Source organism: Chelonia mydas, chromosome 1 (assembly GCF_015237465.2).
Source record: "Chelonia mydas isolate rCheMyd1 chromosome 1, rCheMyd1.pri.v2, whole genome shotgun sequence".
Taxonomy (NCBI): Eukaryota; Metazoa; Chordata; order Testudines; family Cheloniidae; genus Chelonia; species Chelonia mydas.
In genome coordinates, this window is record NC_057849.1 from 122727119 (window position 1) to 122745373 (window position 18255).

The window sequence follows — 18255 nt, forward strand, 5'->3', positions numbered from 1 at the left end:
ACTCAGTTATAAAAATATTGAAAAATAACCTACACAATAGCAGAAAATATCCTCCTTTCTCCTCTTACTCCCTAAAGCTGACTCCCTTTGCTAGCACTTTGTCTGGCAATGCCCTCAGAAAATTTTATAACTAGAAACTCTTTGCTCCAAAATCTGCTCAGCTTTGATGTGTAACCTTCTGCCAGGTGGAGCCGGCAGCAACTAGGACCGGGTTCAATATCTAGGGGTTCCTTTTCAACAATACAACACACAACCGGCTCGAGCCTCCACCCAGTGACCTGGGACAATTACACACCACCCCTGGGCGCCTTTGAGAGGCAATACTTCCCCACACGCAAGCACAGAGTCTGAGTGTAGAAAACAAACTTTTAATGAAAGGACAGAAGTCACCCAATATTAATTAGGGAAAATGCCACAAGCAGGATTCATAAACATAAATCTGTGAGCAAAACATCCACCCCAGAGTGCGTGGGGCAGTATCTTCTGTCTCAGGTTCTTAAGTTCTACAACCAAAAGTTCCCTTTCCATGCCCCTCTCTGCTCCCTCACCACACCTCACTCACAATGGTTGTCCTTGGTCAGTGTGGACCCAGAGTTCAGAGGTGCATCTGTGTGAGGTCACCTCCCACCAGGGGTGGAGGCTGAAGGGCATCTTGCTTGCTCCACCATCTGAACAGTTGCTCTGGTTTCCCCGCCCTGCTGGCCAACCATTGCTCTGCTGGCTGCCCCGCCAGCCGCTCTCTGTTATGCTGGCTACTCCACCAGATGCCACTTCGTGGGCCGGCTGTCACTCCACCGGCCACCCCACCAGCTGCCATTCCGCTCCACCATCGCTGCTCTGCCGGCCACCTTCTTGCAAGCTGCAGTTCTTGGATGTTTTGCTCACAGTTCTACTCCACTGGCCGCCTTGCCAGCTGCTGCGCTAGACACAGTCACCTTCTGCTGCCACCTACTTCTCTGTTGTGATCTCTGCAGGTCAGTCTCTTGAGGTTTGCCTCAGTGATTGTCATCTCTTAATGGGGCTGCTGAAGCAAGCTGGGCAGAAATGCTGTCCCACAGGGAGTGATTTAAAATCTAGTGATCACTTAACAAAACAAAAGACTCCTAATGGAGCCTTACTTAGCTCTATCCTTGAACATAGGGGAGGGGCAGATTACACTTGCCTGCGGCTTTGAAATACAGTCCACACCTTCTGGCAAGGACACCTATCCCCACCCCCTCCTACTTTCACACTGGTCCAGCATTTGAGCCTCTGACTTAATGAGTTCATTTCAGTTGCGGGTGACCCCTCAGTCAGGACAGGCTTAGCACAGGTCTGCTGCCCTTTACTTATATAGTAAAGAGAACAACATTGATAACAACATTTCACTACCCCTGAATTAAGTACTAAAGTGATTTGTAACCCAACACCAGCCAAAGTTGATCACTTGAAGCTACATAACTCCTGTCCACTGGATACCTAGGCGGAGTGGATGTGTTCACTTAAATACAGTCTGGTCCTGAAATCTTTTCCCGTCCCCAGCTAGCTGTCAGTGGAGAGGTCATTCAGACCCTGCTTACATAAGTCTCTGCTGCAGCCTGTCTCAGTTTTCTCTTTTGATGAGATAACACTGAGGTCACTTTAACAGCCCCATCAAAAAGAAGCCGAACTCTCTAATTAATGTCAGCATATCTCTATTTAATAAAGCAATCTGAAAGGAACAGTTGAAACAAGTTAAAGGCTCTACCCTGTGAGCCCTGACAAAACGTAAGAGCCCCACACAAAAGTTTCTGGATTCCAGCAACAAATTCTGCTGTAAGGCCTTGGGCTTCTCCCCTGCCTAGAGAGCCCTGCACTCCTTCTCCTGCTTGCTCAGGGTCTCTCCCTGCCTGGAGAGCTTTGAAGTCAAATCTTTCTGTTTGTTCAGAGTCTCTCTGACCTCATGGCTTCCTGCTGCTCTTTTATAGATAGGCTTGGTAGAACTCCATTTTCTCTCTCTCTCATGTGTGGCCAATAAACTAACTAGCTGGGACTGGCCAGCTCCAGGTCTTTGGCTCCTAAAGGGGCAGGCCACCCAGTTACAATGTCCAAAAGCATCTCTACATTAGCATTAAAGGATCTTACATCTTTATACAAGGCTGTTATTTCTCTGCTGATGTCTGCTTATCAACAATATGATACAATGTTTTCAGATTATAAATCTCTCAAAGTTCTATACAGCCTTTAGGAGCTGTTACCTCCAGGAATGTTATAAAAAACAGTCATCACCCACAATTTAGCTTGCCCATAAATCAATCAGGTATTTAACAACTATTCATTGGTCTTGTAAGAACAGCTGATCTTGCTCTTCTGGCCACAATCTCATATGATAACAGTGCTATGAAATGAAAACCCAAACACTAACACTGATTTGACCTTCGACTCTAATCCCAAATCCTAGCATAATTTGCAACCAGAAACCACCTCATGTTATTTCACCTGAACTGGCTTTAACCCTCTATTATGTAGCTATAATAGTGTTGTGGTTAAGAGTAGTTGTAAAAGACAAACTACAAACTGTCTCTGGTGTCTGTTCTTGTGACCCAAATACACATTTCAGGAATCTCATGATGTCACTAGTAGAACCTTTTTGAGATCTGTCAAATTGCTGGGCTCAGACTGGTTCTTGGCTCAGACCTATTTGGATTCAGCTAGAGTATCTCCACAAGATAATTCAGCACAGAAAAGATAACCCACTGACACAGCAATGAGGATTATCATCCTTCAGGATACATATGCTAATACATGTAGGCTGTTTTCCAGATGCTTAAGAATCTTCATTAGTTAATCCCCTTGTGTTGGTTCTTTTCCAGAGGGACCAATATGATCTCGGAGTGCATGTTCACTTCACTTGTGTTGAAACATAGCTCTGTTGAGTAAAATTGTATTACACACAAATGCATTCACTCAGTGGTGTAGCAAACGTGATCAGATTCTGCGTTCTGTTACATTTGTGCAAACCACATCATGTGCAGGTTGGGATAGATTACTGGAGCAAAGTGGGAAACAGAGACTACATTGTTAGACTCTCAGTCCACTCCTTGCCCCAGCCAACTCACTCTCTGAATCCCAATATGGTCTGTGGTCTGCTCCTGGGGCAGTGTAACTATGCAACATGGGCTTGTGGCACAGTCACACTCTAGCCCCAAGATAATAAATATTATCTTATTTCAGGTTAGGCTCATTTGTGGATGAGACAGGTTGGGTCTGGGCAAGTCTCTCTAGGCATCTTGACACTAATAGTCATTTTTCTGTGTCCCACTCTCAACTCTATTCAGAACCATTATTTCATATACAGGATCTGCCAAGTACTCTTTATTCCATATATCAATCTCCCTCTTCTGTCAGCACTATCAACATTCACCCCTGCCATTTGTTGTCACCAGCAGGTCAGTAGACACATGTGTTTCCTTGGACCTACCTCTGATAGGTGTGCTCAGATCGCTGATAAACAGCTTGTCGGGAGTTTGGGGAACCAGGCCATACTCCTGCTGTGTTAATAATATACAACATTAGTAACTGCTTGTTTGGATCTTCCATTCACATAATGAATAAACAAGGTTGCTGAAGTAAAAAGAGGCTCTGTGCCTCTGAAAAAACCTCTTACAGATGCCAGGGGACACGCTTAACATAGACACGACCACCATGGCTTGGTCCTTACAGTTTGGCAAGCCACAGCGAACTGCTGTACAGAAATATCAGTTTAATTTGAACTGTTTTATTGAGGAAAGCAATAAGGCAATGCCCTTTTTGGCTGAGAAAAGGTGGCAAACGAGTTTGGCCAATCACAGAAGGAAGTGGAGACAGATACTGTTTCTTGAGGAGAGAAGGCTCATCTTCCCCTGAGTTCTGGCTGGGTTTTTCATCTCCTGAAAGAGATGGTGGTGTGACCTTTTTCCCAGTTACTCTTCAGGAGCACGAAATGGACAAAGCTTTCTGAGAGGCTGCCCAAGACTATGTATCAAAATCCCACAGAAACCAAGGACTGTTGTTGGATCATATTAAAGAAGTTCTGTATTAAAATCACAAATGAGTTTGATTCCCCATAGTTTAAATTCCAGGGTATTACTAATTAAGAGGTCTTTTGGGTTTTGGGACTGTTTCTCTCCCTCTCTGTGTGAAACTTGCAAGCTGCTAATTGTGTTAGCACATTCTAAGACAGAGTCTGTTCTCAAAGCAATTCTTTGTAACAACAACTACTCACACAGAGAGAGACTCAAAGCAATACTCTGTAACAACAGAAATAGAACCCAGAGACTCCCCGCCCTTTTATTGTAGTCATCTCGCTTTGTTAAAAATTGTGATTAAAATAGAGATAGAGGATGTATGTGGATGGGTGCTTGGTGTGGATAATAACTGAATGATCAGGTTTCAGAGTAGCAGCCATGTTAGTCTGTATTCGCAAAAAGAAAAGGACTTGTGGCACCTTAGAGACTAACAAATTTATTTGAGCATAAGCTTTCGTGAGCTACAGCTCACTTCATCGGATGCATTCAGTGGAAAATACAGTGGGGAGATTTATATACATAGAGAACATGAAACAATGGGTGTTACCATACACACTGTAACCAGAGTGATCACTTAAGATAAGCTATTACCAGCAGGAGAGGGGTGGAGATAGTGATAATCAAGGTGGGCCATTTCCAGCAGTTGACAAGAACGTCTGAGGAACGGTGCGGGTGGGGGATAAACATGGGGAAATAGTTTTATTTGTGTAATGACCCATCCACTTCCAGTCTCTATTCAAGCCTAAGTTAATGATATCCAGTTTGCAATCAGTGGATACAATTAACTGAGTTAGAGACTGGGAGTGGATGGGTCATTACACAAAGTAAAACTATTTCCCCATGTTTATCTCCCTCCCCCCCCACCACCACTGTTCCTCAGACATTCTTGTCAACTGCTGGAAATGGCCCACCTTGATTATCACTACAAAAAGTTCCCCCCTCCCCTGCTCTCCTGCTGGTAATACCTCACCTTAAGTGATCACTCTGGTTACAGTGTGTATGGTAACACCCATTGTTTCATGTTCTCTATGTATATAAATCTCCCCACTGTATTTTCCACTGAATGCATCCGATGAAGTGAGCTGTAGCTCACGAAAGCTTATGCTCAGATAAATGTGAATGATCAGGGAGGTGCCAGCCTAAGAATCCAGTGTCCATCAGCTGAAGAAGGTGTCAAGTGGAAATAACATGAGGACCCCCGGAGGTCAGACTGGAATCCACCCAACAGTCTCAAGGATGGGAGAACCAAAGAACAAGATAACATCTGGCAGCACGGAGCCGTCAGGAATGTGCTATCTGCTGATTGATTCAGCAACAGCATGATGAAGCAATTCCCATAGACTGGCAAAAGAATAAATTCCTATAAAAATGGACTCTAGAAAGTGAGAACTTTGGGGTCTGATTCTGCAAACCAACTTCCAGGAGCATCAGATGAGCATCTGACAAGGCCCTGCTCCCTCCTCATGTCCAGGCCACCTGGCCAATGGCTTGGCATGAGCAACTCTAAGGCTGGTAACTATGATAACAACCTTGCAGAACCTGTGTGTGTGTGTATGTGTATGAATGAATGTGTGAATAAATATGAAATTGAATGGAATGTTCTAGCTATAACTAACTGCTTACTATGATTCTTTCTGTATTGACAATAAATGTGGCATTTTGCCTTTTCCCCTTTAATAAGATCCTGCTGGTTTTTATTTTATCGGTATAAAACTGTCACAAATCTCACCACCTTATGCTGTAAGCGCAAGGTGCATTTCTTTGACCTTATAACAAAATCCCAAATGAAGCGCTCCACTCCACACACTGCTCCTTCTGGGGAGAGGATTAGAAAACAAACATGTGACAGATGTTAGTCATCTTGCTCAATGCACTACTGGAAGGTGTTCAGATACTACAGTGCTGGGCATAGTATAAGAACCTATCTGGAATGGAATGGAATCCAATAGAAGAACGAGGATCCTGTGGAGTTGGACAGGACAGGTGTTATTAGTGGATAGGGAGGAGGAGATCCACATATTAACATCTTCTTTCAACAGCGTCTCAAAAGGAGAACGGTAGGGGTACACACACTCCCATATACCACATACACCCAGCCACCCAGCTAGGAGATGGTCATGATTGTCCTGGAGTCACAATCACTCTCTGAGTTCCTCTGGAGCACTGAGGTTCTGCACTGGCACCAATGCAAATGACTGCCCCAATTTTTTCTCCAGCTCAAACATACACAAACACCGAATCAAAGGTGTGGAAAATTCCATCCCAGCGACTCCATGGGCTAGAGACACAAGAATGCTCCGGAATATTTCTTTGCTATTATTTGCCCAGCTGACTAAATTTCTTCAGCCATACCATCCTGACCCTGTATGTGCAACATACATAGCACTGTACTGGAGGAAAAGGTCAGCATGTACTGTACCTGACACAGAGCAGCATCAGAAGCTAACCAGATTCTGATTCTGTCTGAAGGGTGTGGGATAGGTGTGCGTATAGGATCAATGCATTTATACCTATAAGAGAGAGAGAGATGAGAATACAGGGTTGTTATTGCTGTTAAATGTCTGCAGGAGCAGATTGTTCATACCAGGGTATTTTTATCTTGTTTGTGAGCATGTGTAAAATAACATGTTAAGTAAACCAGCAGTATACACAGAGAGGAAGCATCAGTCTAAAGGCAACAAAGTCTATTGCTCTGAGGATAGGACAAGGTATCAGGAATGTATAAGTTCTAACCCTGGCTCTGTCCGTGGCTTGCCCTGCTGTGTGGCCTTGGGCAAGTCACTGGAAGCTTGATCCTACCAGCTGTGCCTGCTGAAAGATGCTGAATGCTGTCTGTTATCCGACAAGGATATAAAGGTCACAGAAAAAGGTCAACTTCTTCTAGCACTGATCAAGTGACTGTTAGCAAAGGAAAAACAACATTGTCCCAAAAGCTTGTCTACCTGCCTCTCTCTACTTCACTAGAGAACTTCTACCTAGCACTTTCCCAGGTTCCCCTCCAGCCAGGCTTCTTGCTACAGCTTTTAAGTGTACTGTTCACATATGTTCCCAGTATCCCCAGAGAAGTCAGCAGCTGTTATGGGCTCTCAGCCTCTCATCAGATTAGTCTTCAGAATTATAGCCCCCTAATTCACAATGACCTGATTATTCTAAGTATAATGACCCCCTGCCCATGAAAAGGAAGATCTGTTTTTGGTAGAACATTGATTCATCAAAGTGTTTGTGTATCCTCAGAAAGACAACTCCCCCTTTCCCTCCCCATCTGCCCCTCCCAAAAAAGGTATATTACCTTCTACAAAGAAATATCAGCAATCCTCCAGTGAAGATCATGGAGGGAAACAAAATTAGTATGAGCAGCTTCCAGGTGTTCATTTTATTATCTTTATATTCTTAAAAAAGAAGAGGGAAAGTTAGTTTTAGTAAAGTGAAGAGAATATAGAATCCTGAAAAAGTACAACCATAAATGGTTGCATTATACACTTTAGGGCAGGGGTGGGCAAACCTTTTGGCCCAAGGGCCACATCTGGGTATGGAAATTGTATGACAGGCCATGTATGCTCACTAAATTGGGGTTGAGGTGTGGGAGGGGGTGAGGGCTCTGGCTGGGGGTGCGGGCTCTGGGGTGGGGCCAGAAATGAGGAGTTCAGCATGCGGGAGGGGTCTCCGGGCTGGGGCAGCGGGGGTTGGGGTGCGGAGGAGGTGAGGGCTCTAGCTGGGGGTGCGGGCTCTGGGGTGAAGCTGGGGATGAGTGGTTTGGGGTATAGGAGGGTACTCTGGGCTGGGACGAAGGGGTCGGAGGGCAGAAGGGGCCTCAGGGCTGGGGCAGGGGTTTGGGACATGCAGGGGTGAGGGTTCTGGCTGGGGGTGCGGGCTCTGGGGTGGGGCTAGGGATGAGGGGTTTGGGGTGCAGGAGGGTGCTCTGGGCTGGGACTGAGGGGTTCGTAGGGCGGGAGGAGGATCAGGGCTGGGGCAGAGGGTTGGGGCACACGGCAGTGGCTCAGGAGTGCAGGCTCCAGGTGGCGCTTACCTCAAGCGGCTCCCAGAAGCAGCAGCATGTCCCCCCTCTGGCTCGTATGCAGAGGTGCGGCCAGGTGGCTGTGCTGCACATTGCCCTATCCACAGGCACTGCCCCTGCAGCTTCCGTGCGCCACAGTTCCCGGCCAATGGAAGCTGTGGGGGTGGCGCTTGGGGTGGGGCAGCGTGCAGAGTGGAGTCTTCTGGCTGCCCCTATGCGTTAGAGCCAGAGTGGGGACATGCCGCTGCTTCTAAGAGCCACGTAGAGCAGCCCCCAACCCTGCTCCTCGACGGAGCGACAGAGCGGGGCAAGCCCCAGACCCTTCTCCCCAGTGGGAGCTCAAGGGCCGGATTAAAATGGCTGGCACACAGTTTGCCCGTCCCTGCTCTATGGCCTCGTTTCTATGAATTATTGAATCAAAGGATATTATGGTCCTTTCTGCAATGCTGTAAAGTCCAAAGATAACACTTCTTTGAGATTTAATGAGAGGTAGCGGATGGAGCATTGGAGTGGAATGAGGGAAACCTTGGGTGTATTCCTAGTTCTGCCAGTGACTGGGTGGGTGACCTTGGGCAAGTCACTTTGCCGCACTGTGCCTCAGTTTTTCCATCTGCAAAATGGGAATAATGATACTGAACTCTTTTGTAAAGCACTTTGAGATCTTTGAGATGAAATGTGCTAGATATGAGGTAGCTGTTAATTTATTATTTATTATTATTATTATTAATTATTATAGTTTCCAGAAGTATTACTGTTATGCTGCTATTCTATGCACAATAGAATTATGGTAGGGGCATCTGCTTTTGAGGTAAATATTCTATAGGTTCAGGTTTTATAGCACAGTACTTGCTTATACATTATGTAGTTCATTCAGTGTGGTTTATATTGGGTACATTTTAACCTTGTGACTATAAAGTTGTTCCAATTCTTTGCACTCAAAGCTGAAACCATGCAAAACGTGCCTGAATCAAGGTTCCTTTGCATTCAAAACTGAGTCCCAGACTCAGCAAAAAGTGTCATTACATTTCTGATTAGATTGTAAAATCTTTAGGGCAGAAATTGTTTTCATGTGTGTTTATACAAGACCTATTGCGCTAAGCACTACCACAATACAAATAATAATAACCATCTTTGAGTGGAGCCTAGCTGATTTCATGGATGTGGGCTGAGGAGGCCATATTTGAATGTGGATTTGTTTTAAATTAGGGTTGAGGCTCAAAACTGAACCAAAGCTTAAGTTCCGATTCCTTTGAACAACACACTTCACAGAATGTAACTCAAAATGGCAGAAACCAGGTAAGGTTAGCACTCAAGTTTTTCATCATTTTGTGCTACCATCAGGCGAGATGTGTAACTGGTTTTAGATCCAACCCAGATCAATTTCAGGGCATGAAGGGCTTGAATATGGGCTTCCAGTTTGAACTTATCTACATCTATTTCATGTGGTTTTACTGTGAAATCAGGAGAAACTAAGGGTAAGTCTACACTACGAAATTAGGTCAAATTTATAGAAGTCGGTTTTTTAGAAATCGGTTTCATATATTTGAGTGTGTGTGTCCCCACAGAAAATGCTCTAAGTGCATTAAGTGCATTAACTCGGTGGAGTGCTTCCACAGTACCGAGGCGAGAGTCGACTTCCGGAGTGTTGCACTGTGGGTAGCTATCCCACAGTTCCCGCAGTCTCCGCTGCCCATTGGAATTCTGGGTTGAGATCCCAATGCCTGATGGGGCTAAAACATTGTCGCTGGTGGTTCTGGGTACATATCATCAGGTCCCCGTTCCCTCCCTCCCTCCATGAAAGCAAGGCCAGACAATCGTTTCGCGCCTTTTTTCCTGAGTTACCTGTGCAGACGCCATACCACGGCAAGCATGGAGCCCGCTCAGGTAACCGTCACCGTATGTCTCCTGGGTGCTGGCAGACGCGGTACTGCATTGCTACACAGCAGCAGCAACCCATTGCCTTGTGGCAGCAGACGGAGCAGTAGGACTGGTAGCCGTCATCGTCATGTCCGAGGTGCTCCTGGTCGCCTGTGTGAGGTCGATCAGGAGCGCCTGGGCAGACATGGGCGCAGGGACTAAATTTGGAATGACTTGATCAAGTCATTCTCTTTAGTCCTGCAGTCAGTCCTATTGAACCATCTTATGGTGAGCAGGCAGGTGATACGGATTGCTAGCAGTCCTATTGCATCATCTTCTGCCGGGCAGGCAAGAGATAAGGATGGCTAGCAGTCCTATTGTACCATCTTCTGCCGAGCAGCCATGAGATGTGGATGGCATGCAGTCCTTCTGCACCATCTGCTGCCAGCCAAAGATGTAAAAGATAGATGGAGTGTATCAAAACAAGAAATAGACCAGATTTGTACTCATTTGCAAAGCCGCCCCCCGTCTAGGGGACTCATTCCTCTAGGTCACACTGCAGTCACTCACAGAGAAGGTGCAGCGAGATAAATCTAACCATGTATCAATCAGAGGCCAGACTAACCTCCTCATTCCAATAAGAACAATAACTTAGGTGCACCATTTCTTATTGGAACCCTCCGTGAAGTCCTGCCTGAAATACTCCTTGATATAAAGCCACCCCCTTTGTTGATTTTAGCTCCCTGTAAGCCAACCCTGTAAGCTGTGTCGTCAGTCGCCCCTCCCTGCGTCAGAGCAACGGCAAACAATCGTGCATCTGAGTTGAGAGTGCTGTCCAGAGCAGTCACAATGGAGCACTCTGGGATAGCTCCCAGAGGCCAGTACCGTCGAATTGTGTCCACAGTACCCCAAATTCGACCCGGCAAGGACGATTTAAGCGCTAATCCACTTGTCAGGGGTGGAGTAAGGAAATCGATTTTAAGAGCCCCCTAAGTCGAAATAAAGGGCTTCATTGTGTGGACAGGTGCAGGTTTACATCGATTTAACGCTGCTAAATTCGACCTAAAGTCCTAGTGTAGACCAGGGCTAAGCAATTTACAGACTGGTAGGCAGAGTGGAATGTAAGAATGGCCTTTAACAAATCTTTATACACCGTAAGATGAACTAGGTATTTTTCTCAAATGTGTGTGCCGGAGATAAAATCAGAGCAGGGTCTATTGCTTTCCATTTTAGCAGCAAGTTTTATGCTGAGTGAATGACTCAGCTAACTCTAGGTCTCCTTAGATAGACCAGAGAGAAAGAGGAGCTCGGAGCACTCCTTACCCCAGCCAAAACACCAGGTCTACTCTCCTTCTGACCACACTCTTTGGGGACTGAGGAAAAAAAACAGCAGACATTTCCCTGCCCTCCGGGGCCCTGGTTCAGGAAGGTCTCAGACAGGCTGAAGTCAGGGACTGCTTCAGGTGAGGCACATGTTTAAGTACTTTGCTCAATAGAGATCTAGGGATGGGTAAAGGAAGGCTGTGGTCCTGGCATCTCCCCACCCTAGCACACAAACCTTGCAAACTCCTGAGGGAAGGAAGGGAAAAAGAGGACCAGAAGTACTTGCAGGGCGGAGTGCAGGAAGGGGGATCTGGCAAACTGGCTTTTGAGGGGGAGGAAGCAGTGGAACATATTCCCCAAATATCCAAGGATACTGTTATTGGATATGGTTAATTCTAAGATCCTGTGCTCATCCCAGGGGTGTAGCATGAGTTTACAGTAAACCATGTCTGCTTTTAACATAGTCACCTTTGCAATTTCTTTTAGATTTGTTCATATCTGAAGAGCAGGAAACCAACGACTACTCATATTAGGGAACTCTGCTATTCAATTTTTGTTTCTTTTTTCTTAGTGGCTATGGGTGGAGGGTGAATAAACCCATTTTCTCTTCTCAAAGGATCAAGTCTTGTTTACATATTTTACATCCCCTGAGCCATCCCTGATTCATGTCCAAGCTGAAGACGATGCCTGGGTTACAGGGCTAGTGACTGGCAGGATGGTGGTGTTGTCCATAGTGATCAAGGAAGGAGGCAGCAGGAAGGGTTTGGGAGGAAAGATTAGCTATGGTAAGCTTTAGCTGATGGCTAGATGTTCATGAGAAGATGTCAGAAAGACAGGCAAAGATTTTCATTTGGACAGGAGTCAGGTCTGGGGCACACAGGTAGATCTGTGAGTCACCAGCACAGGGATGGTAGTTGAATTTGTGTTTGTGGATGAGATTGGGCAGAGCTAAGGTGGAAAGATGGAGAAGAAAAGGGGACCAAGGACAGAGCCCTGTAGAAGCCCCACAGAAAGCTGGAGGGCAGATGAGGAGGATCCTCTGAAGGACACACTGAAGAAATGATTAGATATGTGTAAGATTTTGTGCGCAGGCACACACATACACACAAATATATCTATTTCCATATATATGCATATAGGGCTAAGTGCTCCGTTGCTCTGTGGCCCCTTTACACCAGTCTAACACCATCAAGATGCCAGAAAGGCAGCAGATTCTCTCATCAGGAATACCCCAGCATAGGGGTTTCCCTGGGTGGCAAGGAGGTGGCATAACCCTGGCATAGTGGGTGTAGGCAAGTGTCCGTGTGCTCCAGTTCTGCTTGGCTGTTGCAATGTCCCCTGGGGGCCATGGGCAAGGAAGTATAAATTGGACAGCTCCAGAATGTGGAGAGATGAAAAGGTGGCACAAACCTAACTTCCTACTTCTTCCAATTTCTAGCTCTGCCAGAATGAAAAATTGTCCCCATGATCTATTAACAGGGCTGAATATATTAGGCCAACTCCTTTGAGGGCAACATAGCTGCTTTGCATTTGTGCCACTGATGGATTTTGTTCATAGGGCTAGTGCTTCTGTTCTCAGAAGGATCACTCCAGTTCAGGAGGAAGTTCTCCAGTAATGCAGAACCAATGAAGAGGCCACTAAGATAGCTCCATGCTTTAGGGTAAGGGATTTGACTGGAGGAAAGGAGTCGGGTCTGGGATGGTCCTATACTGTGCTAACCCCCAGTCGAAGTTTCCCCTCTTGGAACAATTAGGAGCCAGCCAAGAGAACAGCCCCGCACACAGTGGCCCCAGGATCAGGGGAGTGTGATCTTTGGGGGCAAGGACTGTCTTTCTGTCCTGTGTTTGTACAGTGCCTAGCACAAAGTGGTCCTGGTCCATGACTAGGGCTCCTAGGCACTTCACTCCATCTTTGTACCCCTTCTCTCAACCTGCACTGCATGTAGTCTGGCAGACCCCCAAGAAGTGGTCCCGTATTCCTATTTGTTCTGGCATTGCCTTTTGGCAGCTAAAGTTCTTCCCTTTTATATATTATGAGTCATAGAAGTCTGGTAACTTACCATCATTAATAAAAACTGGTTCACTCCATTCACTCCAAATCTTGTTACTTATACATCTTGTTTTCTTTGCTCTGACTTGAACAACATATTGTTTTGCTGGATCATGAACTGGATGCACATATTCCTCTTCAGACACATCTACGGGCTAGCACAGGTTTTGTTTTAGTGATTTAGCAATACAACTCAGAAACATATAATACTAGAGATCTCAAATGTCATTGTCTCTCTTTCAAACCTAATATAGATATATTTTTAGTGACAGTGATTATGGTAAATCACAGTCTGATTGCTAGCTGGGGTATATGAAAAGTCCGATTCCAAAACAAAAGGGCAAATCCTGGGAGCTGATAAGATGAGAAGCTACAGAACAGGAGAATTTTAATACACAAAGAGCAATGACTCCTTGTTGATTTTCTATTAGAGTGAGCCTGAAAACCATATTAAGGCCAAGCTCTTTTGTTTTTGTTAGTGTTTGTTTTGGCTTGATTTTGTCACAGAATTGTATTTGTTTCCCTAAAGAAACAGCCTACATTTTCAAAAATAACTAGCAATTCTGGGTGCCACAATTTTGGGGTAACTAACCTTAAAATGGACTTCAGAGTGGGTGTTCAGCATTTGTGAAAGTCAGGGCCCATTAAGGTCTCTCAAGTTGGACACTGAAAAATTGAGGCACCTAAAATAATTAGTCATTTATGAAAATTCAGGCCGACTATCATACATGTGCAATAATACATGGTTTACAAGAGGCAGAAAAAAAGGAGGGGAGGGGACTGTTACTGACAAGGAGAATCAATAGTGGAAGAAAGATACAAAGGAATAAACTAAGAGGCAGAGAGCTGTGCAGGGAAGTTGTGATAACCTAAGCAATGAGGTCTGGAATCATTATAATTTTGCAAGGCAAAATGACTCCAGTGGTGTTAACTCCAAACGTTAATATGCTACTTTTTATAAAAGCAACTAAAACATCTCCGGGGGGCGGGGGGGAGAAGGGGAGGGTTCAAAGGCACGCACGGCAGTTAGGTGACCAAGAATATCTTATTGCCCTTATATAAATCCATGGTACACCCACATCTTGAATAGATGTGGCCTCCTCATCTCAAAAAAGATATACTGGCGTTAGAAAAGTTTCAGAAAAGGGAGACTAAAATGATTAGGGGTTTGGAACAGGTCCCATATGAGGAGAGATTAAAGAGGCTAGGACTCTTCAGCTTGGAAAAAAGGAGACTAAGGGGGATATGATAGAGGTCTATAAAATCATGAGTGGTGTGGAGAAAGTGAATAAGGAAAAGTTATTTACTTGTTCCCATAATATAAGAACTAGGGGCCACCAAATGAAATCAATGGGCAGCAGGTTTAAAACAGATAAAAGGAAGTTCTTCTTCACACAGTGCACAGTCAACCTGTGGAACTCCTTGCCTGAGGAGGTTGTGAAGGCTAGGACTATAACAGGGTTTAAAAGAGAACTGGATAAATTCATGGAGGTTAAGTCCATTAATGGCTATTAGCCAGGATGGGTAAGGAATGGTGTCCCTAGCCTGTTTGTCAGGGGGTAGAGATGGATGGCAGGAGAGAGATCACTTGATCATTACCTGTTAGGTTCACTCCCTCTGGGGCACCTGGCATTGGCCACTGTTGGTAGACAGGATACTGGGCTGGATGGACCTTTGGTCTGACCCAGTATGGCCATTCTTATGCTCTTATGTTGGGGAAGCAAGTGAGGTGCCGGCTACACTACACCTTTAAAAAGATTTAGCGTGCTGTCTTCTCGGCATGGGCTGGTGCACAGCATAGGTGTGACCTGTGTACCATGTGACTTTACTCTCCTCCTGTAAATCCTTCCTGACCTCCATCTCAACCTTTGGTCCAGGAATGCCGAAAATGTTAATATGCTACTTTTTATAAAAGCAACTAAAACATCTCAGGTGGAGTGGGGGACGAGGCGTGTTCAAAGGCACGCACGGCACTTAGGTGACCAACTCCCACTGACTTTGAATGGAAGTTAAGCACCTAACTGTCCTTTGGGCTTTGTTGTATGATATAAATGTTCCTCTAAAATACCAAACTTAGCCTGTGTAACAACTTTTCACTGATATGACCTTCATCCTTCTCTGCCCCCATCTCCAGGCTTTATTCATTGTTGTCCTTTGTTGTATGATACTTAGATTAGATCCTGACAGTGTGCTTCGTGTGAACGCTCCTTATGCACAGAGCTAGTCACATGCTGACTTCAGCAAAGGCTACAGGTGCTCAACACCTCACACACTCAGCGTCCTTGTGTTTAAGTGTCTAAATACAGACTTTGCTAAAACCTAACTTTTTGCATTGAATTTGAAAATGCTGAACAATGCACGTGTCTATTTTGAAGAGGAAAAGTACAGTTCTAATAGGGCGTGTGGGTTACAAAGGCAACAATATGCAACTAGCACACTTCCACTTTATCTTGTGATTTTCAAAGAATGGGTAGATATCAATTTAGTAGGGCTGTCAAGCGATTAAAAAATTAATCACGATTAATCGTGCTGTTAACAATAGAGTACTATTTATTTAAATATTTTTGGAAGTTTTCGACATTTTCAAATATATTGATTTCAATTACAACACAGAATACAAAGTGTACACTGCTCACTTTATATTTATTTTTATTACCAATATTTGCACTGTAAAAAACAAACAAAAATATTTTTCAGTTCACCTCATACAAGTACTGTAGTGCAATCTCTTTATCATGAAATCTGAACTTACAAATGTAGAATTAGGTACAAAAAAAACTGCATTCAAAAATAAAACAATGTAAAACTTTAGGGTCTACAAGTCCACTCAGCCCTATTTCTTGGTCAGCCAATCGCTCAGACAAACAAGATTGGTTACAATTTGCAGGAGATAATGCTGCCTGCTTCTTGTCACCTGAAAGTGAGACAGGTGTTTGCATGGCACTGTTGTAGCCGGCATTGCAAGATATTTACATGCCAGATGTGCTAAAAATTCATATGTCCCTTCAAGCTTCAACCACCATTCCAGAGGACATGCTTCCATGCTGATGATGGATTCTGCCTGATAACGATCCAAAGTGGTGCAGACTGACACATGTTCATTTTCATCATCTGAGTCAGATGCTACCAGCAGAAGGTTGATTTTCTTTTTTGGTGGTTTGGGTTCTGTAGTTTCCGCATCAGAGTGTTGCTCTTTTAAGACTTCTAAAAGCATGCTCCCCACCTCGACCCTCTCAGATTTTGGAAGGCACTTGAGATTCTTAAACCTTGGGTCGGGTGTTGTAGCTATTTTTAGAAATCTCACATCGGTACCTTCTTTGCGTTTTGTCAAATCTACTATGAACGTGTCCTTAAAACAAACATGTGCTGGGTCCTCATCCGAGACTGCTGTAACATGAAATATATGGCAGAATGTGGGTAAAACAGAGCAGGAGACATACAATTCTACCCCCAAGGAGTACAGTCACAAATTTAATTGATGCATTATTTTTTTAACAAGTATCATCAGCATGGAAGCATGTCCTCTGGAATGGTGGCTGAAGCATGAAGGGGCACACGAATCTTTAGCGTATCTGGCATGTAAATATCTTGCAACACCACCTACAAAAGTGCCATGTGAACACCTGTTCTCACTTTCAGGTGACATTGTAAATAAGAAGCAGGCAGCAGTATCTCCTGTCAATGTAAATAAACTTGTTTGTCTTAGCAACTGGCAGAATAAGAAGTAGGACTGAGTGGACTTGTAGACTTTAAAGTTTTACCCTGTTTTGTTTTTGAGTGCAGTTATGTAACCAAAAAAATCTTCATTTGTAAGTTACACTTTCACAATAAAGAGATTGCACTTCAGTACTTGTATGAGGTGAATTGAAAAATACTATTTCTTTGGTTTATCATTTTTACAGTGCAAATATTTGTAATAAAAAACAATATAAAGTGAGCACTGTGCACTTTGTATTCTGTGTTGTAATTGAAATCAATATTGAAATGTAGAAAAACATCCAAAAATATGTAATGAATTTCAATTCATATTCTATTGTTATAACTGCGATTAATAATCGCAATTAATTTTTTTGAGTTAACTGAGAGTAATTGACAGCCCTACAATTTAGCTGTCCAGATAAATTGACCATAACTTTTCAGCTCAGCTGCTTACATTTTATAGTGTCAGGTGCTTTAAAAAAAAACTAAGGCAGATGAGGTCCATCTCTAAAGTAAAGATTACAAAATATTAATATTACACTGTATTCATTAGTACAACTAATTTAGATGCTTGAGCTATATAGGGAAGCTTTTTCAAATCTTCATAGCACTCATGAAAAACCAACACTGGATGTTTTATTGTAGGAATTTTGCCATCACGTACAAATTATGGCATTTGAAATACATAGGTTACAATCTCAGTCCTGCGAAGACCTACATATGTATTTTATGCAGGTGAATACTGCCATTGAGTTCAATGTGTGTAACATTAAGTGCATGAGTAAATCCTTGCAGGACTGGGGACTAAATACATATTTTGAGAGTGAACTACATATCTAGTTTTATTTTTCCAATACATTTTTATTTTGAAGGGAGAAAAATGTCTGATGGAAAGTTGGCAAGTCTTAATTAAATTCATGCTGAAATTTTTATATTCAACTAATTTCCTATTAAAATGCAACATTGTGCTTTAAGGCCCCAATTCAAGAAAGCACCTAAACACATCTTTAAGTGCTTTTCTGAGTAGGGATGTTTCCTTCTTGGTGTCCAAAAATACTCCAGTCCATTGTCCAGAGTTTTCCAATGTTATTGTAATCCTAGGTTATAGCTTAGATTGGACCCAGCTCACCAGTAGCTCAGTGCAGGGTGCTCTCTCTATTCTGAGCACAGACAAAATTCAGAATTCCCACAACTTGCTTCTTGTGCACATGGAGTTCTGTCTACACTCAGCTTTGGAAGCATGAATTGCGGAGGCCGTTCTCTGTTTTTAACTTCCAGTGTCTTTT

At 44.0% G+C, this 18255-nt stretch overlaps 1 protein-coding gene across 6 annotated transcripts in view; it reads right to left on the reverse strand.

Moving 5' to 3' along the window:
• Positions 1–358: 358 nt before the first annotated feature.
• LOC114020276 (interleukin-5 receptor subunit alpha) overlaps positions 359–18255 on the reverse strand; it is a 30526-nt gene continuing 12629 nt past the window's right edge. For 2 of the 6 annotated variants that reach the window (XM_027825639.3, XM_027825638.3), the window contains 5 exons: positions 13281–13425; positions 7315–7414; positions 6445–6535; positions 3440–3509; positions 1657–2887 (listed from right to left, as the gene is read on the reverse strand). In XM_027825639.3, the coding sequence (XP_027681440.1) occupies positions 2799–2887; positions 3440–3509; positions 6445–6535; positions 7315–7414; positions 13281–13425 (495 nt within the window). In that variant the 3' untranslated portion in view covers positions 1657–2798. Of the gene's footprint in view, positions 1048–1656; positions 2888–3439; positions 3510–6444; positions 6536–7314; positions 7415–13280; positions 13426–18255 lie in introns of those variants that run through there. The other 4 variants (XM_043537744.1, XM_027825641.3, XM_043537746.1 and 1 more) reach the window with 3 other exon arrangements.